The 11015-nt window shown below is 41.9% G+C and overlaps 1 protein-coding gene across 1 annotated transcript; it reads right to left on the reverse strand.

Annotated features, from left to right (window-relative positions):
* Positions 1–2018: 2018 nt before the first annotated feature.
* Positions 2019–3054, reverse strand: NPBWR1 (neuropeptides B and W receptor 1). The gene has a single exon (XM_026050104.1). It carries the CDS (start codon positions 3026–3028, stop codon positions 2033–2035), a length of 996 nt encoding a protein of 331 aa, XP_025905889.1. The 5' UTR covers positions 3029–3054; the 3' UTR covers positions 2019–2032.
* Positions 3055–11015: the final 7961 nt, after the last annotated feature.

Raw genomic sequence — 11015 nt, forward strand, 5'->3', positions numbered from 1 at the left:
CCCCTCAGCCTTCTCTTCTCCAGGCTGAACAGGCCCAGCTCTCTCAGCCTTTGCTCACAGGGCAGATGTTCCAGGCCGCTGATCATCCTSGTAGCCCTGCGCTGGACTCTCTCCAGCAGCTCCACATCCCTCTTGTCCTGGAGAGCCCAGCACTGGACACAGTACCCCAGATGTGGCCTTACCAGGGCTGTGTAGAGGGGGAYGATCACYTCYCTCGACCTGCTAGAGACGCTCTTCTTAATGCACCCCAGGATCCCATTGGCTTCTTGGCCACCAGGTCACCCTACTGCCTTGTGGTCAACTTGTCATCAACCATGACGCCGAGGTCCCTCTCTGCAGGGCTGTTCTCCAGAAGGTCAGTCCCAGCCTGTACTGGTGTCTGGGGTTATTCCTCCCAAGTGCAGGACCCTGCACTTCCCCTTGTTGAACTTCATGAGGTTTCTCACCGCCCAGCACTTCAGTCTTTCCAGGTCCCTCTGGATGKCAGTGCAGGCCTCTGGGGTATCAGCTGCTCCTCCCAGTTTGGTATCATCAGCAAATTCGATGAGGGAGCGAGTTTGCTGATCCATCCCTTCATCCAGGTCATTGATGAATAAATTGAACAGGACTGGACCAAGGACTGACCCCTGGGGGACACCGCTAACTAGAGGCCTCCAACTAGATTGTGCATCACTGATCACCACCCTCTGAGCTCTGCCATGCAGCCAGTTATGCTCTGCCATGCAGTCACCTCACTGTTCACTATCTATCCCACACTTCTGGAGCTTTGCGGTTTTTAATGACACATGGCTGTAGCTGCTGAAGTGTCTATTAGCTAGGACAAGGAATACCATTACGATTAGAAATTTTAAGTGACTGTCTTCATTTTCACAGTCTTACAAGTTGGGCTTTTATTTATTTATTTATTTTCTTCAGAGGACCAAAAGAGAGGAGAACAGGAAAGGCTTTTCTTATATTRTGTAGATAGGTGAATTCTAGTAAAAATTTCAGCCCTTTCTCCTCCCAGTACAAATGAAGCTCTCTCTCTTTTTTTAAAAAATAATCTTTTATCTTCCTTAAGATAAATCTTMATAACACTTACTAGCAAGTAGAGCACAAACATATGAAAAACTCATAAAAGGAAGCCAAGAATTCCCTATATTATTTATGATTTGTTGGAAAGAAGTCAGAATCTTCCTCCCGTGTTTCAGCAGGTCCCTTCCAAACTCTCAGAGGATAACTTGTGTAAAGAAACATAGGTGTTGGAAGAAGAATTTCCATAAGTACCTTATGAATACAAAAGTAAATACCAGTTCTAGTGCAAACCAAACCTGAGAATTCTATGCCACAAAAGACACTGCTGTGCTATTTTCCACAGCAAGTGGCAGATAACCCACTTCTATTTATTTTATTCACTAATGAGATCTTACTCTTTCTTCCATTAAGCCAAACTGAGGTCTTTCTTTCCTGTTTGTGGGAATTTTTGATTACCTAGGTCAGTTCCCTGTGAAAGGAAAKGAGCTCAATGCATTGATTGAATCCCTTAAGAGTTGTGTCTTTATCAGTATTGCTGGTGAACAGGACATAGAGGGGGCAGGCTGAGGCAAGACAGTCAGTAACATCTTTATTTGGCTTTCCAAATCTCCAGTAATATAGGCAGTCACATGGCTTGAGTTCAATAAACAATAACTTTTAGAATGTGGAAGGGACTTGCTCCAGTTCCGCATGCTACAACCAGACAGAAAACACATCAGATGGAAGGAAGGAAGGAAGGAAGGAAGGAAGGAAGGAAGGAAGGAAGGAAGGAAGGAAGGAAGGAAGGAAGGAAGGAAGGAAGGAAGGAAGGAAGGAACATGGGGAAAGGGATAGAGAGGATTACTGAAGAAATGAATTCAGGAAAGTTGAGAAGGACCTGTCCATTCCCAGCTTATGCCCTTGAAGTGCAACAGTTTGGTGGCTGTCACAAGGACTCTGGAGCAAAAGCACTCCCAGGGCTGGGGTCACCTGCTGACAGTAAGATGACAGTCACAGAGGAGGGGATGGCGGATGGGCTCTACTGGGTAGTTCTGCATTCTAGCAGTTTGCGAAAGTTCTTCCGGAAACTGTCATCCAGAAAGGCATATAGGAAAGGGTTGAAGCAGCTGTTGGCRTAGCTCAAGCTAGTGATGAAGTAGGAAATTCCAATGACCAGCGGAGTTTGCGGGATGTCTGTAGTGAGGGCCACCACTGTACTAAGGTGGTAGGGCGTCCAGCAGAACAGACACACAGCCAGGATGACAACCACCATCAGGGTCACTTTTCTTTTGGCTTTGTCCAGGGCTTTTGCATTGCTATGGAGGCGCATGTGTCTCAATCTGTACAGCATGGCAGTGTAAAGGATGCAGATGGTGGACACTGGGATGGCAAAGCCTAAAATGAGGGTGTAAATCCGACTGCCTTTCCACCACACACTTTCCGGGTGGGGGAACACAAAGACACACTGGGAGCGCCCCTGCTCCTTGTGTACCTTAGCAAAGATGGTGAAGGGCAGAATGATGACAGTGACAAAGGACCAGACACAGAGGCTGACTATCTTGGCTGCTCGGTAGGTGCGGTAGGACATCTTCTTGGACTTGGTAGTGGCCATTACAACCAGATAGCGGTCGATGCTCATGACAGTGAGGAAGTAGATGCTCGAGAAGGTGTTGTACTGGTCTATGGAGATGATGAGCTTGCACATGAACTCACCAAAAGGCCACTGTAGGAGTAGGTAGTCGGCAATGTTGATGGGTAGCACCAAGGTGAAGAGTTCATCTGCTATGGCCAGATTCAGGATGAAGATGTTGGTGACTGTCTTCATCTTTGGAGCTTTAAGGATTACGTAGATGACAGCACTGTTGCCTGTCAACCCCACAGCACAGATGAAGGAGTAGATGACAGGCACGGTGATGTAGAAGCTGGGAATCAGCTGGGGAGTAGATGTATTCAGCCCCCCGTCCCCTCCCTCTGTGCAGCCCCTGGGTCCAGCCACACATGAGGAATTGAGTTCCGGGAGGGAGAGGTTCTCCATGGCCCTGGAGTTGGTGCCAGGCCCACGGGGGGGCACTGTGGGCTTGGCACGGGGTGGGGGTGGGGGCTAGAGGGGAAGTGTAGCTCTTCTCCAGTCTGTGTCCAGCCTCTTTTCCAGAGCCCCTGCAGTCTCCCGCTGCTGGGAAGGGGCGGGAGCAGTGCCGCCTTCCCCAGGAGCTGCTGGCGGGTCCCACTCGCTCCTCTGGCCCTGCTGGGGAGGCTCCCCCTCCAGGGGCGGCTGTGGGGTCCGATCGGAGCCCGAGGGTGACGCGGTGGGGCGGACTGACCTGTCCCGGTGAGTCCTGCCAAGGCTGGTGCTGCCAATGCTGCTGTCCCCAGCTCCTAAATACGCCGGGGAGTTAAACACATGCCCAGCGCCGCGCAGCGAGGGTGGCTCCGGCTGCGCACCGGTGGAGCTGGGAAGGACTCCGTGCCGACACCGCAGCCCTGTGGTGCGTGAAGCAGCGATTGCATGGGGCACGCAACTGACTGCAGCCGGGAAAATACGCGGCGGGAGCTCGGAGCGCGCAATAGCCGTGTCCTCACCCTGCTGCCGCTCTCCTCCGCAGTGAYTAGGACAGGCTCAAGTGTAACCCCTTTGGGAGGCAATCCTCTTTCAGACACTCTTGGAGTGTCTGGTACCTTGTTGTCAAAAGGCACAAGGGCTAAGGGCTGTACATCTAACCTTAGCTTTATTGCTCTTTACTTCTTAAATGTGCCTGATTTCTGCCAGCTTGAAAGCATAACTGTTGTCATTTCCCAGCTCTTTAAACCAGCAGTGCAAAACTCTTGTCTTTTGTAGTGCTACCAGCCACAGTGACTGCCGGAATTGAGAGTCTAACAAAGTGATAGATACATCTTTTAGCAAATAGTTTTGCAAAACTCCTCAGGATAGATAATCTATCAGTATAGGTATGAAAATAGTAATTTATAGTAAATGTAGTTTTGTCCAAGTCACAAATTAAGAGAGAAATCAAACACAGTTATTGGCCATGATCATCCTGATGTGCAATTATCTAGATTAAGAGTTTATGACAAATAGGAAACTCACAGCAAATATATTCCAAGTAAATAGAACTACAAAGTAGTGCTAAAATAAATTAGTTTTGGTCATTGTGATTATTTTTAGTGTTGTGTGTTATTTKATTTTATATTGTTTCTAGATACAAATATAACAAAATTCTTCACAATAGTGTGGATGTGCACTTTGTGATTCTTGGCTTGCTTTATRGAAACCTTTGAGAAGAAAAGGTGTTTGCACACCCATGGACTCCCATTTGAATGGCAAGAGGGCTGATGTTTTTTAATATCTTCMCTAGTGACCTGAATAATGGGATGAAACCCACCATCAGGAAGTTCATGGATAATACGCAGGGCTGCTATTCAGAAATGGACTGGTGGAAATTATGCTAAGTTCAAAAAAGATAAAAAAGTCCTGCACCTAGGCTGGGATAACCCAAGAATAGCTCAGATTGAGCACTGACTCAGAATCAGACCAAATAGAATTAGTAGCGTGCCCCTGTAAGGATGAGAGCCAAGCACATATCTGTTCAATTAGAAAGTGTGAAGTCAACAGGGTGACTGAAACAACTATTCCCTTTTTTTTTTTTTTTGGTATTTTGAGACCACATCTGGAGTATTTTATCCTGTTTTGGACCCTTGGTATGAGAAAATCTAGCAAAAGGCAGCTGAGCTTGTTAGAAGCTGGTGCACATATGTATGAGGAGCTATGGAGAGGTTTGGGGCAAGGCAGGATATAATGACTGCTTCCAGCTATCTTAGTGTACGCTACAGAAGAGACAGTCAAAATCTTGCAGTTGCAAAGCAACAGGTTATGCAGCCACAGACCACAGGTAGGTATATTGTGCCTAGGTGCAAAGAAATAATTCTTCATGGAGAGGATGACTGAACATCTGAAGAGGTGCCCAGACAGGTGCTGGAACGGCCATGGCTGGAGCTATTCAAAGCTCCACTAGACACGGCCCTGAGCATCTTGACCCTGTTTTGAAACTGACATGACTTTAAGCAGGGAGATGAAATAGATGACTTCTTACAAAAGTCATCTCTAACTGAACTTATTTTGTGATTTTACCTTGTCAAATACTTATTTTACATCTTTGAAGTCACCAGAACAAATCCTGCAGAAAGAAAATATAAGGTTTTTATGAGCTACACATTTTTAATACAATTGCATAATTTCAAACCTTGATTAAAAGTGATACTCTGTAACAACCATCTATTGGACAGAATTTCCTTTCAGAGAGCAYGGAACTTCATTCATGATTGGACAAATCATTCAGCAGAAATGAAAGGTGTTGTCTACAGTAAGATTACATATGTATAATGTTATCATGATGAATATAGTTAAACTTAAAATGCTGTGGTTTTCTAGAACTTGCTCTCTAGCAGAATACTTATGGTTATTTTTGTATTTTTAGCATTTTCCTGTCTTGCAAATGGTTCRGTTTTGTGGAAAGAGCTGCAGGGAATAAGCATGTGAGAAAGAAATCTTTAATAGGAATGAAATATAGAAAAGTTCCTTTTAAGAGATATATAATTCTAAAAAGTAACCTAATCTTTAATTATTTTATACATATATATTTTATCATTGGCCTTAAAGGGTCTTAGAGAGAAAAGAGATTAAATAGCAAGAGTCAAAAATTAATCTAATTTTCTAGAATATATATTGTAAAGTCACTTCTATCCCACATCCCAAATCTTTCAACAATATTTCTATTTTATTAGCAATTCTTGCTATTTATCTTGACAACGCGAAACCAAGAATGTAACTCTGAGGGTCAGTTGAGACTTTTTTAGTACACCAAATCTTGTCATTTCTTTGCTTATTGCTTTAACTAGACAAATTAAAGGTGTTTACTATAATGGAATACAAAAACAAAAATGAAAAAGGTGCAACAAATCCAATCAGCCTTAAAACTGTCATGGCGATGCATGTCACATTTTATAGGTAGAAGAAGTTCCAGAAATGAGAAAGTAGGTGCCAGGTTTCTTATTTCAGTAGTAGGAACATAGTTCTGCACTAATTTAAAATATAATAAAAAAAAAATCCCTTATAGATAGTAAATAATGTGGGAGCTTTGTCAGGGACTGAGGCTCAAAACCTCATGAAAATAAAATCACTGTAGCAACCAGGACCTTTTGCTCTCTTTACTTTAGAATTTACTTTAGAATTTTCTACATGATGCCATGATGCAAATGTATGTGGATGACAATCTGTGCTTTCTCGTTTCTTTTAACTCTTTAGGCTATCACCTTCTTCTTCCCAAATTCTTTTGTTTTGTTTTGCTTTTTTTTTTGTCTTTTCTTTTTTTGTTATTGTTATTGTTTTGAGGAAACTCACTGGTTGCTGGATTGCTTTTAGCCCAGGGAAACAGGCTAATTATGCTAGTTGAAGAATCAACTGTGAAGATCTATGAAATGCAAATTAAAGCAGGTCTATGAGGTCCAGAAGAGAAGGTTCTGGTAAGGGAAACAGAGAGTGGCTGGATTTGCAATTTTCTTTATATTTTTTTTTTAGGTAATTTATTTGTATTTTCTGTTTTAAAACAAAGAAAGATCCTGCAGTCTCAGAAGAGGAATTCTGAGGTTCACAAAAGTATAGATGCCATGTTCAAGGTGTCTGTGATTTCTCTATCTACTCTCTTCCTTTTCATTCTGTYATTTACAGGTATGATGGGGGAAAAGAAAAGAAGGGGAAAACAAAAACACAACCATGATTTATAGCAGTTAGATATATAGTAGTCTGTCTGAAGTGTGAAATTTCTTCTCTCCTAGGAAGGATCCGCTTACCTTAGCAGTAACCCTGTTCTTTGGAAATCTATTGGAATGTCTCATTTTCTGACTGTGCAGAGGCACAGCAGGAATCTGACTGGCAGGAGGAATCTGCCCCTGCTTCCTCTCTCCTGACAGGTAAAGAAAGAGATTTCTAGTCTCATCAGTTTCTAATGCTTGAGTGTAAACTGCTGTCATTACTCAAGGGATGTRGCTGTCTGTGATAAACAGTTTCCGTCAACCATCAATCTTTTGTTGCTATTACTGTAGGGTTTGGAAGCATCAAAAGATATCAGGTCTCATGGAAAACTATCRAAGTCAATTTTTGTCCCATTTACAATGTCACATTTCCAGAGAGGTAATCAAAGATGGAACATGGAAAAAGAAATCCAAAGAGATATGCAGCGACTTGTCCCAGAAGAGCAATCCAAGAATTGAAGCAGTGAATAAAATGTGCAGTATAGGATTTTAGAAACGTTTTGGTATTTTCCAGGATTCTCACAAGAAAAGCACGTGTTTCTTTTTTGCCATTTGTACTTGTGATGGTGAAGTCTTTGTTCCTATTTCYGAAGCTGAATGCAAATAAAATCAAAAGTACTGAATTTTAGTAAAGTTTAATTTGAGTCATTATATCTAACTTCAATAAATCTAGAAATTTTATATTTCTGTTCTTGTGTGGCTGTATCCATTTCACAGCAGGCACCTAAATGCTTCAGCAGCATTTAGGTTCAGGTGCAGGTTCAGCAGCAGATTCTCAGAGCACCTTCCTTTCTGTTGTAAGCAAAAAGATATGAGAAGTATTCGGAACAACATGATGGCCCCATACGGCAAGACTTGGAGGACTTGGAAGTCTGAACTGATGACCATAGCAGCTCCTCAGGGAGCGATGATGACCTGTAGGCCAACTTTGGCTTTTGTGCAATGAGGTATGGCCCATTACAGCTGGTGGAGCTGTGCCTGCTGACAAGCAGTTATGGCAGGCCAGTCATTAGGCACAGTAATGCCATGTGCCCACGCTTCCGAGAAGACACTAATTCATAATTACTATGTACGTATACAAAATATCTCTGGTGGTGTTTTTTTCTTGAATAAATGCGGGAGCTCATGCTGTTGAAGTGTTGTATGCGTGGTGGGGGAAAAAGCCATCTGCCTTCTCTTTGCAAAGGTGGTTTCTTCTTCTGTCATTCTCACTTAGCCTTGGAGGTAGGGTGCAGCTTTTTAAGCYGGAAGACACACTCATTTTTAACTTGGGGGCTTGTGTACAATATATGTATGGGAGGCGAGAGGCAAATATTCAAGCARGAGGATTTTTTGGTGACTCCTGCTTTCTCAGATGCAGGGAAGGAGGTAGGTTGTGGTATCTGTTAGGTAGACCGTGTGTGTAGAGGAATAAACTTGCCTACGTGCCAGGTAACATCATAGACCTGTACAATTAGTATCTGTTCTTTTTCAACTTCACTTTTTAGTCTGTCATATTGTGACAGGTCTATTTATGATGTATGAGACTTTGCAAATATTTACTTAACTTCTTTCAAAACACCTGCCATTTGACGACAAATCCTATCTCCCTAGACAATTGACTTCAGGCAATCTTTTCTTCAAACACCAGACTTCTTGTTATGATTTAAATTCTTTGCTTTTTKCCTGCTCCAGATGGATGCCAAGCACAGAATATTTTCTGTCTCCTTGTAACAAGCTCTTCCATATCCAAACACTCCAGTATTTCCCCTCAGTCTTCTCTCTAGACTGACAAACACATTTTTAATGCTCCTTTCACCTAGGTCATATGTTAAGAGCAGAAAAGAGCAATTATTTCCATTTGCTCTGTGACTTGTATAGAACAAATGTTACTATTAGTTATTTATTATGTGGCATGCCCTGTGGATGTTAATGTCAACACAGATTTGCACATCAGTAATTAAAGCCTGTGACAAACATTCAGGTTTTTGTAATTTAGACCTGGGTTGTCAGGCTTCTATTTAGTCGTGGGACATTGTCCCATATCTGGAGAAATGAATCACACAGAATCACACAGAATCTTAAAGTCTGGAAGAGACCTCTAGAGATCATCTAGTCCAACCTTCCTGCTCCAGCAGGGACACCTAGAGAATGTGGCACAGGGTGACATCCAGGCGGGTTTGGAAGATCTCCAGAGAAGGAGASTCCACAATCCCCCTGGGCAGCCTGTTCCAGSGCACTGGCACCCTCACAGTAAAGAAGTTCCTCTTCACAATGAAGATCAAGTGTATTTAGCAACTGGAGGCAAAAAAGCTCTGATAGGGTGATATGTGGATGATGTCCTTTGCACTACATTCCTCAACAAGAAATCAACTTGTCTTTATAAAAATATTATTCATTTCAATTATCAGTTCTGTAAGATAAAGTTCCCTCAGAACAAGTTAATACCTTTGCAAAAGTGCTCACCTACACTCTGGAGCAAGATCAATTCTGGCACTGTAGTAATGTGAATAAGCTCCCTAGGTCTTGGTGTGCTGGAGCGCAATGCACAGACACTCACGTGTTCAGCAGCTCAGCTATGCAGGCCTTGGAAATCAGTTCAAGTTGACTGAAAAGATGATTGATATATAMTTTCAAAGAACTTCTAAGCAAAAAAAGGTAAAATCTCCCCCTACTACTTTGGAATTTTTTTTGTCTTTCTGTAGGAACCAGCCATCAAACTAAGATACAGAATAGAACATCCATGAAGATYTGGCATGTATAGGTCCCAGGGTTAAGAATGTCTCTAGTTGCGTTATTATATATAAATAATTATATTAAAAAAAAGAGGAGGGGTTAATAAATTATAACAAGGATAATAGAAGAGAATCAAAACCTATGGCTGCAAGGATAATGGAAGGGAAGTAAAACACATTCCAACAATGAAGCCTGGGTGTGTGATGCTGTTTTGTTTAAAATCTTTTTGGGAATCTAAAGATCACTAAATGTGAATGTGTTCCTCACGTCATGGTCTTAATGTCCGTATATGTGAACTGGAATGTCCTGCTTCATCAATGTGAGAAGCTCTTAGCAAAGGTGTTTAAGCTACTAGCTTCAACAGGTTTTAGGAACTTATTGAAGAGAATAAACTAAACTGGATACTTCTTGCTCTTTTGTAGATTAGTGCTGTAAATCCTTGGACTTTATTAAKCCTTCTAATTTCAGACCTTAAAGGACATTTAAACAAAATGTTAGGAAAAAATCCACTTGCAGAACCAGAAACAAGGAACAAAACAGCAGTGATTGAAATAAGAAATGCAACTATCCAAACATGATCAAAATTTCTGAAATATATGAGTGCTTGTGATGATCAAATCCGTCACAGTTGAAATACAAACATCTGTGTGTTGCTATCATCCTTATGACAGTTTCTAAATTACACACTTACGTTCCTCAAAGATGGAAGGAAGATGATTGTGTGAGTCTGTCCTAACAGTGGCTCTGTTGGACTCACTTATGTTTGTCAGGCTGAAGGTTAGGTTATGAATAAGCACTTTGGTTTTGACAAATATGCCATAGATGAGAAGGGAGTAGAGTTATTAGAAATATGTAATCCAAATATAGAATCCAGAGACATATAATCTTAAYGGGGAAAATTTCACTTTATCTCTCAATGCTTTTTACCTTTTAGAAAAACTTATAGCTGTCTTGTACTTGAATATATTAAATTCGTATGTCAGGACCTGTTTTCCTACCTTACCATTTTATTACTAATGTTTCTCCTATGTAAAGATGCCATGCAGGCACTTCGTTTTGTGGCAACAGATACCCTTTAGTGCACTTCTTCACTTTCCTACCATGCGGTCACACAAACCTTCACATACAAGCATGCCTATGAAAGCTTCCAAAGCCTCATTCAAGGTGTCATCTTTGCCCTGACAAGAACTCATAATCAGGCTGCAGTTCTAACTCTTACTCTTCCCAAGACAAAATGAAAACTCTCCGGGTTAAGTGCTCTGAAATTTAGAGGATCAGCACATTGCTGGGGAGTTTGAGATTTCTCTTCCTATATCCTTTGCCTGCCAGGCAGCATCCTTCCCTCTTCCAACCAAATCCTTCTGTATTTTTCCTTATGTCAAACTTACCATCTCTTCCAAGCATTACCTCTTAAACTCTTTCTTATTAACTGCTGGTTTGAAAAACTCACTATTAAAACTATTGGTTATTTAATTACAGAACTACAGAATTACAGAACGGTG

Source organism: Nothoprocta perdicaria, unplaced genomic scaffold (genome assembly GCF_003342845.1).
Source record: "Nothoprocta perdicaria isolate Ctin4 unplaced genomic scaffold, notPer1 scaffold_65, whole genome shotgun sequence".
Classification (NCBI taxonomy): domain Eukaryota; kingdom Metazoa; phylum Chordata; class Aves; order Tinamiformes; family Tinamidae; genus Nothoprocta; species Nothoprocta perdicaria.